The sequence below is a fragment of the Rattus rattus genome, chromosome 8 (genome assembly GCF_011064425.1).
Source record: "Rattus rattus isolate New Zealand chromosome 8, Rrattus_CSIRO_v1, whole genome shotgun sequence".
In the NCBI taxonomy this organism is placed as follows: Eukaryota; Metazoa; Chordata; class Mammalia; order Rodentia; family Muridae; genus Rattus; species Rattus rattus.
Window position 1 is genome coordinate 76,200,926 of NC_046161.1, and position 15,098 is coordinate 76,216,023.

At 40.3% G+C, this 15,098-nt stretch overlaps 1 protein-coding gene across 1 annotated transcript in view; it reads left to right on the plus strand.

Annotated features, from left to right (window-relative positions):
* Mei4 (meiotic double-stranded break formation protein 4) overlaps positions 1 to 15,098 on the plus strand; it is a 167,841-nt gene that overhangs the window by 88,955 nt on the left and 63,788 nt on the right. Inside the window, exon 4 of the mRNA XM_032910002.1 lies at positions 10,307 to 10,438. Within this exon, the coding sequence (XP_032765893.1) occupies positions 10,307 to 10,438 (132 nt within the window). The remainder of the gene's footprint in view (positions 1 to 10,306; positions 10,439 to 15,098) is intronic.

Below are 15,098 nucleotides of genomic sequence, written 5' to 3' on the forward strand. Positions count from 1 at the left end.
CAGAAGTTCCTCATTCAGGGGCCTCCCCATTTGGGAATGAAGACACTAAGTGGACTCTCAGGCCCAACTTTTATTGACAGAAAAAATTCTGGGGAGGGGTATGGGCCCTTTTCCCTTGATTGGTTAGCTCTATAGAGGTCTGACTAGTTCTATAGTTGGTTAGGGCTCTGGGAACTTTCCATGATGGCTGCTTAGTCATTCTGGCTGCCTATTCTTACTTCAGGCCAGACCACAAGGTGTCCTCAGATTGGCTGTCCATGGCTGTGGTTGGCTGACCACAGATTCCTGGATCCTGATTCTCATTTCTCGGAAACAGCAATTTAGGCCTACTCTCCCGAATTACGAGGTTGCAGCCTGTCGTGGAGTCAGTTTAGCCTGAGCTTAGTCCCTTCACAAACAAGTTTAAGTTCTAATGGGGTCAAATATTCCCAAAATGTGATTACTGTAATCTCTGAATTAAAATAATAATATAGAACGACAGTGGTGCCTTGGGATTTATATTGAATAAAAGTCAATGCTTGGGCTCTGTAATCTCTGATCATGTAACAAGTGGAAGACTTGAAGTTTGGAGAACACATAGCCTGAATGTGTGAACAGATATGTTATTGAAGACAAAGCACATGCAAATAAAGGACAAGATTAATAAGGACACGCTGAAATTGAAGGCTAACACGAGTCGGGAGTATTTAACAGTTGCCATTTCTTTGTCATTTATGAAATACTACTAAAGGATGACTTCTAATCAGATTACATAATTTATATTGGCAATACATCTCTATTCTTATTTATTCCAAATATTTGGATCCGTATGCTTATCAAAGTCAGAGGAAACGAGTTGGATTGAGTATGCCGCGAGTCATACTGAAATGGAGACATTCAAGCTTATACTGGCCAATAACAACTTACATATCTACTATGAATTATCATTTAAAAACATCTACTTAAGGAGAAAACAGTAAAAGCGAAAGCTGTGTTGGCTGTGTTAGTCTAGGAAAGATAGTGTTCGGATTAGTCTGGATAGTTCTGTTATTGAGAAATTGTCCTTATAACTGTATGGCTGTAGTAGAGGGGGAAACAAGACTCACTACTGTGTAGGCTGAGGAGGTAAAAGTGAGTGGAAGTTCCAAAGGAAAGGACAAGACTGCTTGCAGATGTGTTCAGAACAAGAAGTGATGGATGAAGTGTTGCGCTAGAACACAAACATCAAGGGCAAAGCAAAGCAGCCTTCTGCAAGTCCGGGGAGGAAAGGTCTGCTTGCTCCATAAAGTCACTAAGAAGAGAAGGAGTAACCTGTTTGTGTTAATAAAAATGCCTTGGTCATAAAATATTATCCCCATACGTCAAGTGTTCAGCGCAAGTGACACGAACGGTATTAGAGAGATGCCCTGAAGGGCTCTCTGCCCGTGGTGTGGACCACGAGGGCACATTCAGAAATTGGTTTTAGCCGCTGGTGGACAATAAATCTGCCTCAACTCAATAGAAATCAACTCACACGCACACAAGTGAAGACCCAGATGATGTGAAACAAAATCAAGTAAATCCCTGGGCGTAAGAGGAAGTCCGCACTGGGCGTCCCTGTGCTGCCCTACGGATGCAGCCGCTCAGCCTTTCTTCAGCCTGGCGCCTTGGCATATTCTGTCAGCTCCTGACACCGAAGTCTGACTTTGCTGTACCCTTGATGGCTAAGAGCAGCCATGGGTGCTTTAGACAACCAAACGTCACTCTCTCCCTATTATCATTGCCCTTTTAAAGAATTTTATATTCTCACTTGTAAAAGGACAAGGTTCTTGATACAGATTGTGCTGTATATGGATAATGGATTCTTGAAAACTTCAACATCGTGAACTAGCAGGATGATACAGATTCCTAAGTTATACTTTTCTCTATGATGTGAGGAAAGCACAAGAGAGAATTTAAATTAAATGGCATGATTCCCATAAAATCTTTCTATCAAAGCAAACATAAAAAATGTGTTATCTCTTTAGAAATGTTTGTACTCCCAAGGGTCTGACACATTCTTTCCTCCCATAAATGTAATTTCCGCATTTTCTTATCTTATTAGATCCCTAGATAGGATTCCCATTTTTAAATCCTTATTTTATCTGTACGTATATTTTTGCCCTCATGTGTGTCACTGCTCCGTATGCATGCAGTGCCTTCAGAGGACAGAAGAGGGCGATAGATCCCCTGGGATCAAAGTTACAGGTAGCTGTGAGCTCCCATGTTGCTGAACATTGAATCCAGATTCTGTGGAAGAGCCTCGAGTACTCTTAACTGTGTTATTTTTGTTGTGCTATTTTTCCACCTCCCCGTTATTACATTGCTAAATAAATTGGTATCTCCGTGGAAAAGAATCTTATGTTCAACATGACAAACCTTCCACTCTTGTGCCAAGTGTCTTAGATAGACTTGTGCTAAAACTCCTAATTCTAGGTTCAATTTTATCATGTATTTTTGCTTTCAAAACAAAGTAATGAATTTTTAGACTTGACAATTGCATACTCTACATTCATACATGCATACATATGTGTAAGTACATGTGTGTATGCATATGCATGTTCTTGTGTGAGGTGTGGGGGGGGCGGTGCAGCCAGCAGCCCAAGTCACAAAAGTAAATATATTTGTATATTTGCATTTTTGAATCTGTTTTCGATGGTTCTGTGTCTATGGTTTCAGGGCTAACCACTGTGAATTATATAACCAGTAAGGTGCCTTATCTCTGGGAGACAATAGTTCCTCTCCCATCAGTTATGAATTGCCTGTAGTTCTTTGTCTAGAGGTGGAAACCTTTGTAGTTACTTTCTTAAATACTTGTACAAGCAGCATTTTATCTTAGCTCATATCTATGTTTATGTAGAATATATATGCCTATGCTATGCATTTCTATTATATGTTTGTTTTCCATAGTGTAATCTATAATTACAGACAATAAAGCTAATCTTTTTTACAATACTCTGTGGATTTAGAGAAAGCTCAGGTAAACTTAAATGTTAGAATGTATCCTTGACAGAACCTTGAGTCCTTTTGAAGTATGTAGCCCTCTCTGAGGATAGGGACAGAAAAATTCCCTGAATGACAGAGCATGCTTGAGCTCATACAGATAAGAAAGTGAGAATCTGGCTGGTCCCTTCCTTTGTCAGACGGCCACAAAGGCCTTAGATGTGCCTTTATTGTGACTCCATCACTGGTAACCGACTCATATTTCATATATCGATGTGTCATATTTCACCTTACTTCCTCATGTCATATGTGCATTGCATTGTATCTCTCCCTTTTGAAGACTAATTCTGCTGGATATACACAGTTATAGGTCAGTAAATACTTTGTTACGGCATCATGGTAGTGATAGCCATTGAGGCTCTCATTGCCCTGCTGAGTAACTGTGCTGTCAGTCTTATTAGCATTTTCTTTTAACATACGTTATAGTTCTTATGTCTGTGACCTTTATTGTTCAATGAACTGGCCTCAGAGCCTTTCATGTTTTCTCTACCCTCTTGTTCTCCCTACCGCTGCCGTTCTTTAGTAATCAGAGAGCAACTCTTGAGACGTGTACATTCTAGGCTGGGTTCCCACCCACTCTGCCACTGAGCAATGGAGCGCCACACTCTGCTCTCCTTCCAGCCATCACCCTCTTCCTTCCCTTCTTCTTTTTTTCAAGCCCTGAATAAGATGCGCCTTCTGATTCTGCTCCGGCCCGCAAGGTCTCTCCATACTTCACACATAGTTTTCCGTATATACCTGATTCCCTTTCCTTCATTTTTCTAGTTTACTACGTTTCCCTTTAATCTGATATTTATCTCATGGAGGGGGAAGGGGTGGAGTGGGAAGGAGGTATGGGATGTGAAACCCTCGGGAGTGTAAAAACAAACGAACAAACAACTAAATAAATACATAATTTTAATTATTTATTTGTCACTTACAGTTAGTTTTGTTGTTCTAGTACTCTGGGTGATTTTCTTCATAATCGTTTTCTGTCCTACACTGATGTCTCACTAATGCCTTTGGAAATGACCCATGTTTTTGGAAATCATATTTGCCATATTTATTATTGTTTTTTAGATGATAGCTTATTTTCAAGTTTATCAGTATAGCTTGTATTACAAGCCCATGTTCATCTAAATTTTAATCTGTAGGAATTCTGAAAACCAAAATTGATATTGCTTTTTCCCAAAAGTTGTTTTGCATTTTCATGTTCCAAATGCCAGAAGTAATTAGTTTTTCTGCTCAATTTGTGGTTTCCTGGAATACTTAGTACTATAAATCTGAACCACAAACCAAATATAGACATGAATGCTTGGCAGATTCTTAGAAGTAACTATTGCTGCATTGTTAACAGTATTGGTAATACTAGCTTCTGAGTGTTCCCTTCCAGGATTGTTTAAACCTTTGAGCTGGGGGAATATTGTGGATGTTTATTTCATGCTCAGAAACCACACAGTCAAGTTGCAAAGAGAAAAGCAAAAAAGAAAAAAAATGAAGCAAAGGAAAGAAGAAAAGAAAGGAAGGATAAAGGAAAGAAGGAAGGAAGGAAGGAAGGAAGGGAGGGAAAACAAAACCTAAAATAATCTAAATTCTAAAATAATCTCATAGGCCCCGGAGATTGTTCCATGGTTAAGACCTAGTCTTCTAGTGGACCTTGGTTTGGTTCCCAGCGCCCATATAGTAGCCAATAACCATGAGTAACTCCTGTTCCAGGGGATATGATGCTATCTTCTGATCTCTGTGGAACAGAGACATAAGTGGTACAGAGCCATACTTGTAGTAAACATAGATATAAATAAAATTAAAATGAATCCTACAGTGTATTACAAGAACCCTGGGATGGGTTGTATACATACCGATCTCTCAGCATGAGCCACAGGCGGCTGGTGAGCATGTTGGCATCACCAGTTCATCTATTACCAGTATGTCCAAGGACGAAGCTAAGAAATCTTATTGTTACAATACATCACTGAAGGGGCTGGGAAGATGGCTCAGCAGGTAGAAGTCCATACTGCCCTCCCCTGCACCCATGCACCCACATCAGGCAGCTCACAACCCCTTGTAACTCTACAGTCAATGAATGTGACATTCCTTTCTGGACTCTGCAGCAATGCACTCTTATAAACATGTGCGTACACACACACACACACACACACACACACACACACACTCTCTCTCCCATACCCACACACACTCTTATACCCCCCCACACATACCACACACATGTACACATACTCACATACCTACACACACACACACAACTCACATACCCACACATGCATACACACACACACTCACATACCACTCCCCCCCACACACACACTCACATACCCACACACACATATACACACACCACTCACATACCCCCACACACACACTTACACACACACAAACTCACATACACACACACTTACACACACACACACATATACACACACCACTCACATACCCCCCCCACACTCACATACACACACACACACACACAATGAGGGGGGACAGAAGGCAGACAGAGAGGCAGAGAGAGTCACACACAGATTTTCAAAATAATAAAAGCTTCAAAGAGAATATACATTACAGAAAGTTGGAGGTCCTATAACAGAGTAGCTGTCCTCTTAGCTGACATCCAAATGCATCCTCTGACTGACCAATTCAAGGCCTAAGCATCCTGAACATGTGCTTTGGAAGATCCTGCATCTCTTAAGTTGTGTAATAATCTGTAGATCCTTCCCTGATGTAGATGTACTACTCAGTAGAAAAAGGAAGTCCAAGAGTTAATGTTAAGTGTTTACCTTGCATGGTGGTAAACAATTTAACATCTAAACTACTAACTTAAAACCAGAAAAGTGGTTTAGTGGTAAGGAAAAGAACTCTTAGTGCTCTTTCCTTTCCTCCAGAAGACTGGAGTTGAGTACCCAAAGCCAACGCCAAGTGGCTTATAACTTTCCTGTAACTCCAGCTTCCGGAGATCTCACACTGTCTTCTGGCCTCTTCCGGCACCAAAACAAATGTTGCATACATTCACACAGACACGTACACATGCACGTGAATAAGTTGGATCAAAATAAATATTTAAAATGCTTATTATCTGACGTCAGTCTGATTACAGTAATCTTAATTTAAATCCAGGACTCAGTTATCAAGTGTTCTTTATCTCATTAATTAGGCATGCATATCATTCCTATGTCTTCTAAATCTGTACAATGTAACTATTATTAACAGTCAGAGCACTGTCTTTTAATATTAGGATGAAAGTGGACTGCAGTGTGATAGCTCTTGAAAGCATCTTGCCTTCCATGTGTAGCGAGAATTACTTCTGGCCCACAGACCACACTTTATCAATATTAGCCATAAATCAACTTTGAATCACTATATGCCTATTTAACATTTTCTGTGAATCATTAATTTTCCTTTTCTTATTCTTTAGAAACCTGAGGTTTTAATGAGTAGCCTCCCCTCATAGAAAATGTTAATGCATGTAATTATTTCACATTGCTTTGTATAATTAATTCTGGCAAAAACTTTTACTCTAAAATATAAAATTGACATCTAGCAAACCAAAGTAATATTTTACAGTATAGGCAGTTTCATAATTTTATAATTTATATGCTAGATAGAAAAGTAACTTTTATTCACCAGATGTAATTGTCATGTCAGAGGCTTAGTGCTGAATAAGTTTGCCCTTTCTAGTTCTTTCAGAGCTCTGACTGGTTCAACTCAGTTTTTCTGGCCCTAACTCCTCTCCAAGATGGCTGCTGATTCAAACTGGCTTCTGACTTAATTGCCCTGCTTAGCCTCAAGCTAACTCTGGCAATCAGTTATAATCATCTGCCTTCTTCTCACTCCCTGGCACATTCTGTCTTTACCTGCATCCTGTCTCTGTAAAACTGTCCAGGTAAAATGTCCTCCTTTCTCCCTCTCTATGTGTTGCTCCCTTAAGTTGCCTCTCTTTTCCTAAATTTTTTTCTTGAGAATTGAGACGATCCTTTTTCTGACTCATTCTGTCAGAATCTTTCCCCAATTCATCACTTTGTCTGCCCCTCAATTAGTTTTCACTTCCAAACAGAACTTCTTTCTACAAACTATCTTTACCTTCATTGTTTGGGATTAAATGTGTGTATTAAGGGCATGTTTTTATTCCAGGCAGAGGGATTAAAGGTGGGTCATCCAGACCTAGAAGGTCTTTGGATGTGATCCCCTGCCAGAGCAGCCATGTTGCTGGATTAAATTTTCTCTAAAAGATAGCTTACAGGGCCAAGTATGAGACCTACTTTTTTTTCTCACTTTTTACTTGTTTTTCAACTTCTATAGCCTTGTGTTTTGTTCAGTATATGTGTCTAAGTTATAAACAAAGTAGATATATATTTTGCCTTACTCAAAAAGACCTTTCAAACATTGCATTTCTAATGATAAGAATGCACACTGAAGCAAACTTGTTTTACACCAAGAAGGGAGTATTACAATATGAATCAAACCCAGGAACTTCCCAGGCATTCTCATGCACCCAAATTTTCAGGTTTATCGTCCTCTTTCTGGAATACTTACCGTTTTTCTCAAACCTTCAAAAATACCTGCTTTTTTACTATCAGGATAACATCAATTCAGTACATCAACATGTCCGGTGGAATAATTTGAAGTTTGTAGCTCTTGTAAAATAGTGGCTAAGAGACAACAGAGTGGCATAGATTAAAACAGTAGAAAAATATGCGTTTGTTAACAAGCAAACGCGAGTGCTTCTTTTGTGCCTGTATAGTAGGATCACCGTGCACCTACCGGTTGTCGGCTACCTGTTGATCTTCCAGGAAATGCTACCTCTGCACAATAGCACAGTATAATCCTAGATGCTTAGATCAGGTAGACCATCCTCTGATGGTCTTAGATCATACTAGCTTCTATGTAGCTCATATAGGCAATTAATCATACCTATGGTAGGAATTTACACGCTGCACTTTCCAAGATTGTAATGCAGCAATGCGTCCAGCGAATCCTCCAGGTGATCCTGCAGAACAGAACATTACAAAACCAAGCAGAGCGAAACACATGAGAACTGTGTTTTAATCCATAAGACAGCATATGCTACGACCAGATGCTTACGAACCTGTAGAATGAGGTAGATCCAGAGTGACTGCTGAGTCGAATCCTTGACCACGAAACGTACACTCAGAACCTACTTCTAGTGCATCCTTCTGTGATGCACCTTTAACTCAGAGACTCGGTGAGCACATCTCATCAGTGCAATTCAGCCCAGCCTCCCTACACAGGCATTTGAAAAAAGACTATTTCTAGTTCTTTAGGGTCCGGAAATAAAGGAAGATTTGATTGAAAAAACAAGTTGATTTGGTGTTGAGCCAGGCCTTTCATAGTTAACTAAAGTGTATTGTTAATAATACTGGCCTCATGTGAGTCTCTCCAAAGGTTTCATTGTTTATCAAATGAGAAGAAACTTTGTTTATAACTTCAGATACATAGAGGTCATTTAAAAGTAATATTTATATCATTGTAAATAGCACTAAGAGTTATGTAGCTCCTTTTCTTTATGAAATTTAGTTAGAATAGTAGCTCTTTGTTGTGTTATAGATGCAGTCTTTTATTTCAAACTTGTCTGTTTTCTCGGCATCTTTCTATAGCAGAATTATATCATCCCATAAAAGTTTATTCATATCATTTAACTTTTCAGTGACTAATAATTTAAATTTATACCATACAACCAGCAGCACTTTTTCTGTTATTGTTATGAATTAGAACATTGTGTTACTTCTGGGGACCCTTACTGCGTATCTGGCAGTATACTAAGCATGTTTTGTGTCTTAACTTAATGTGCCTAAAATTTCTACCAAGTAGTTAGCATCTTAGTTGTCATTTTGCCTGTGTGGCAGCTGTGACACAAAATGTAATTACAAAAGATTTAGTCATTAAAGTGTGTAGAGAGGTATTCGGTATGCACACAGCTAAAGCATCAGTTGAAATGAAGTAACCGTCTGAGACGCCTTAGCGTTCAGATAAGGGCATGTTTTTCTTTATCTACAAAAATGAAAATGCTGCAAAACTTTAAGCTTTAAAGTAGCACTATACTTTTTATGAGAAATCTAAACCTTAACCAATTATGATGTTAATAAACAATTATAAGGAATTCTATAAGTTCCCCTATGATAGTTTAGTTCCAGAATTAAGTTAGCTTAGGCTACCATGAAGTATAAGGTATATATTCTAGAATTACGTGCATAGTTTCATTAGCTCTGTAACCGGATCATTATTATTGCCATTGTGAACATCCTAATAGAATAAGCACTATTAAAGTCATCCTGAGATATATGTGTGGATACATACATGGTCATCCTAAAATATATAGCACATTTTACAATTTCACCTCGAATCCATAGCACTGAAATTGACCTCTCCTGATGTGGTTTATGCTGATGGACAGCAGGGAGTGTATCTGGTCATTTCTCTTTTAAGACCCTTCTCTCGGAAACTATAAAGGTCATATGAAAAACTGCTCAGGAGTTTTACATATCATAGTGTTATGTTCATCATATGACTTTGTTCCGAAGAGCAGACATGTGACATGTTCTGTCCTATCAGCATTTACGTTTTTCCTAATGGTGGTGGTTTGGCTGGATGGTTGGGAGGATCAGAGCTTACCAGTGGGATGGATGACATGCGTTGATCCCTGGGATCCACGTGTGCAAAGAGAGAGCCAACCTGTGCCTGTACATTCTGGTGCTTTTACACAGACATGCATGTACATGAACACACATCATAAATAAATAGATGATAGATAGGCTCACTGATAGACAGACAGATAATTGAAATAGTTAAAAGAATTATCAAAGAAGAACTCAGACTGTCTCGTATTTTCCCCAGAACTGTAAAGCCTGACTCATGGCATACAGAGAAGTGCTCCACCTTGTCCTCCCAATGTGGAAGGGAGACAGAGAGAAGACCCTTAGTCCCATGGCCTCCAAAGTTCACCTGTCACCTTTCAAGTCTACTCGTTTATACGTCTGTCTGTCTGCTATCAAGTGAGGACTTAACGCTTTACTGTTTTTTTCTTATTCCCTTTGCATGTAGTCTCTCATCTATTCTAAACTCATACTCTATGACAGTTCGACTTCTTCCTTTTTAGCTCTCTGCAATACATGTAAAACTTTTGACTGCTACGTAAAATCACAGCACCTATATTAAAATAATTTTTTCAGAGTTTTTCTCACTATTAATCCCAATGTATGCTCGTATCTTATACTCTCCTTAGCAATAAAAGTCATCGATGCTGTCCATTACGTCACTAACGTCATGGGAGTAGGATCTCACCCCGTTTCCTCTGTAGTTCCAGGTGCAGCGCTATGTCTCCCAGAGCCTAGCAACCCTAGGAAGCTGCAGCTTGTTGAGGAAGTCTATTGTGTCGTTGCTACTATCGGAAGTGAACAGCTTTGTGGACGACCTGGGAGCCATCGATCAGGTACATGTAACTGGAAACTGTAACTCATTAGATTGGGCTTAACACACATATAAGCTGCTGGCTTTTTTCTTCCCATGTTGATGTTGTGCTATTTCACTAGTTCACCTATATTGCATTATCTCTAATATGTGTGAATATTCCAGCTACTGAAATTACAGAAAGGTACATTAGCCAGGAAGGTTTTTGCTTCTTTGTTCTTTCTTTTCTTTTCTTTTTTTGGGATATTCTGTTTATTCAGTGGCATCTCCTTTCTTTTCTTCTTCCTTTTTTCTTTTATTAGATATAGTTCTTTATTTACATTTCAAATATTATTCCCTTTCCCAGTTTCCTGTCCATAAGCCCCCATCCCTTTCCCTCCCCCTCCCCCATATGGGTATTCCCCCCATACATCCCCTTTACTGCCCCCTCCCCATATTCCCCTGCACTGGGGGTCCAACCTTGGCAGGACCAAGGGCTTCCCCTTCCACTGGTGCCCCAACAAGGCTATTCTCTGCTACATATGCAGTTGGAGCCCTGGGTCAGTCCATGTGTAGTCTTTCGGTAGTGGTTTAGTCCCTGGAAGCTCTGGTTGGTTGACATTGTTGTTCTTATGGGGTTGCCAGCTCCTTCAGTTCTTTCAATCCTTTCTCTAATTCCCCCCAAGGGGGTCCTGTTCTCAGTTCAGTGGTTTGCTGTTAGCATTGACCTCTGTATTGGACATGCTCTGAATGTGTCTCTCAGGAGAGATCTATATCTGGCCCCTTTCCCTTTCAGCATGCACTTTTTAGCTTCATCAGTCTTAGCTAGTTTTGGTGGCTATATATATATATATATATATATATATATATATATATATATATATATATATATGTATGTATGTCACATGTGGGGCAGGCTCTGAATGGCTGTTCCTTCAGTCGCTGCTCTAAACGTTGCTTCCATATCCCCTCCTATGGATATTTTTTCCCCTTTTAAGAAGGGGTGGGAGCATCCGCAAAACTACCTGTCCTCCTTAATGTCACATATGTACTAGATTTTCTGTTGTTTTTAGGAGAGGAATGTTTAGATGAATAGACTTAAATATCCCCAGTGGTGATATAGATTCAAATAGGTGGGGGGGAGAGGTGGATATAAGAAGATCTTAAATAGAGAATGGCTCTTCAACACATTTGCCTAAGAGAATTTTCCAGCTGAGTTTTAAAATTTAAATATCCAGTTACCAACCCATACACAACCCAGTGAACCAGGTCTGTGAAGTGAGATCCCAGGCATCAGTACTGTAGAAGAGAAGCATGCCCGGTCATTCCACTGTCAGCTTAGACTTAACACCACTGCTCCCAGCTTTTCAGCTGTACAGAGCTAACTATGTCATCGCAGACAATATCCCCAGATTTTCATGATAATAATTAATGGTTAAATGTGCATACCTTATAGTTCCTTTATATTCGTACCATCTTTGTGGTAGAATTAATAAGAAATAAGAGATAAGTTGACACGTAAAATAAATTTAATAATGCAAATATTTCATGGAGTTTTAAAGTGTTTTTTAACTAAGCACTTACCCTTAACTTCTCTACATTTAATGGAATGATCTTAAAACTATTATTCTAGTCTTGTTCTGTAGATAACATGTTATATCATCTAGTCACCAACTGTTCAGGGGATTCTGAAAGATAAGTTTATAAAGTCACTCTCACAGATCTAAAGGAGGACTGAGTCAAGCTGACTGCTGTAAAAAGAACAAAATGTTGAAATAATTGCATGGTGGTGTTTGTAAGCGTTCCAAGGTGAGCAGAGTGGCCATAATAGTTTACAAGCTCAAAGAACTTCCTGTCGAAGAAACAGGACTCAGCAGAGCCTTGTACAATGCAAAGGAATTGAGTTGTTGTATAATGTGTATAATGAGAGCTCCCTGGGGAGTCTGGGGAAACAATATGGATTTGGAACTTAACAGGAAACAATGCTGTAAGTGAGTTTAATTGAATTGAATTATTTGTTTGGAGCATAAGAACAACTTGAGAAGTCAGAATTTTATCTACACGTGTGGTTGATTTTAACTTTGACACAGCATCATGAGATGCCTAAACTTCATATCCAGTTCATATAGAGAAACAGAGTCTCAAACAGCATTTAGACACTTGAGCACAGCCGCAGAATGACATCCGCAAATGTCATCATTTAAACTCGGGTGTTCTGTCATGTTGCTTTAAAACGATAAGGGGTAGAGAGGTAGGGTAGTCGTTAAACACACTTACTCTCCTTGCAGTGGATCCAGGGTCAGGCACCCATCACAGCTGCCTGTAATTTTATTTCCAGAGGATTCAATGGCCTCTGCTGGCCTCCAGGGGTATCAGCTTGCACTTCGCTCGCATAAACACATGCTGTTTAGAACACGTATGAAGACAGGAGTGAAGGAGGGTGGAAGAGGGAAACAATGAATTTGAATAAAAAAGGAAAAAGCAACAGTAAGACCACAACTAATTGTTTTTCAGGCATCTGTATTAAAGGCTTCACATGAGTTCTCCTAATCAATTTTTTTTGACAACCCTTCCAAATATTAGTATTGATCAAAGACAGAGAAACAATAAGTCAGCATTTTCTAGTGGCAAATAGCAGAACGCAGTGTAGCCAATTTAAACAAATGGATTAATGGGAGGCCATGGAATTTGGGAGCAGGCTGAAGAATGAGACTCTGGGCTCTGTTTTCATGAATTAAGCCATTACCACAAACAGAATGGGCTTACCGATGGTAGGGACTACTTTTGCCATTGTAACCATGAAGCTGAGTGCCAAATTGGTGTTTGATCTTTGGAGGTCTGAGAGTTCATTCTCAGTACACTCTGAGCAGACCATGTGAGCACTGTGCAAGATCTAACTCCCTATATCACTTACTTTCAACTGAAGAGGCTTTTCTTTAATTTTTATTTATTTATTTTTACATTCCAGATTTTATTCCCCTCCCTGCAAAACATGCCCCAACAGTTCCACATTCCATACCTCCTCCCCGACTCCCCTCAACCGCCACGTCTCCACAAGGATGTCCCTACCCCACTCACCCCACCAGACCTCTATACTTCCTGGGGGTTCCAGTCTCCTGAGTATTAGGTGCATCTTCTCTGACTGAACTCAGACCTGGGAGTCCTCTGCTGTACATGTGCTGGGGGCCTCATCTCAGCTGGTGTATGCTGCCTGGTTGGTGATCCAGTGTCTGAGACTCTCAGGGATAGAGGTTAATTGAGACTGCTGGTCCACCTACAGGGTTGCCCTCCTCAGCTTCCTCCAGCCTTTCCCTAATTCAACCAGAGGGGTCAGCAGCTTCTGTTCATTGGTTGGGTGCAAATATCTGCATCTGACTCTTTCAGCTACTTTTTTGGTCGGAGGGCAGACATGATAGGTCCCTTTTTGTAAAGGCCCTATAGCCTCAGTAATGGTGTCAGGTCTTGGGGCCTCCCTTGAGCTGGATCCCACTTAGGGTCTGTCGCTGGACCTTCGTTTCCTCAGGCTCTTCTCCATTTCCATCCCCGCATTTCTTTCAGACAGGAAGAATTATGGGTCAGAGCTTCCCTCACTTGATGCCGTCTTTCTACTGGCGGTGGGTTAAATAAGTTCCCTCTCCTCATTGTAGGGCATTTTATCTAGGGTCCCCCCTTTGAGTGCTGAGAGTCTCTCACTTCCCAGGTCTCTGGTACATTCTAGGGGGTCCTCCCAACCTCCTGCCTCCCGAGGTCACCTGTTTTCATTCTTTCTGCTGGCCCTCAGGGCTTCAGTCCTTTTCCCCCACCCAATACCAGATCATATTCCCCTCTCCCCCCACTCCCCTCCCTTGTCCCTCCCCTTTCCCTCTCCCTCTTCCCTCATGTAGTTGCTTTCTTCTCCCTTTCAAGTGGGACTAAGGTGTCCTCACTTGGGCCCTTCACATTGTTGGTCCTTTTGAGTTCTGTGGATTGTATCTTGGGTATTCTGTACTTTTATTTTTTTGGCTAATATCCACTTTTTAGTGAGAACATACCATGCACGTCCTTTTGGGTCTGAGTGACCTCCCTCAGGATGATATTTTCTAGTTCCATCCATTTGCCTGCAAAACAAAAGATGTTCTCGTTTCTAATGGCTGAGTAGTATTCCATTGTGTAAATGAACATTTTCTGTATCCATTCTTCTACCATGGGACATCTGGATTGTTTCCAGCTTCTTGCTATCGCAAATAAAGCTGCTATGAACATAGTGGCACACGTGCCCCGTGGCATGACGGGGCCTCTTTTGTGTATATTACCAAGAGTGATATTTCTGGGTCTTTAGATAAGTCTATTTCCAATTTTCTGAAGGCCCTTCAAATTGATTTCCAGAGTGGTTGTACCCGTTTGCAATCCCACCAGCAATGGAGGAGTGTTTCTCTTTCTCCACATCCTTGCCAATATGTGTTGTCACTGAGGTTTTGAACTTAACCATTCTGACAGGTGTAAGGTGGAATCTCAGGGTCGTTTTGATTTGCATTTCTCTGATCAATAAGGACTTCGAACATTTCTTTAGGTGCTTCTCAGCCATTCAGTATCCCTCTGTTGTGAATACTCGGTTTAATTCTATACCCCATTTTTTGATTGGGTTCTTTGGTTTTTTTGGTGGTTAGCTTCTTGAGTTTTTTTATATATTTTAGATATTAGCCCTCTATCGGATGTGCGGTTAG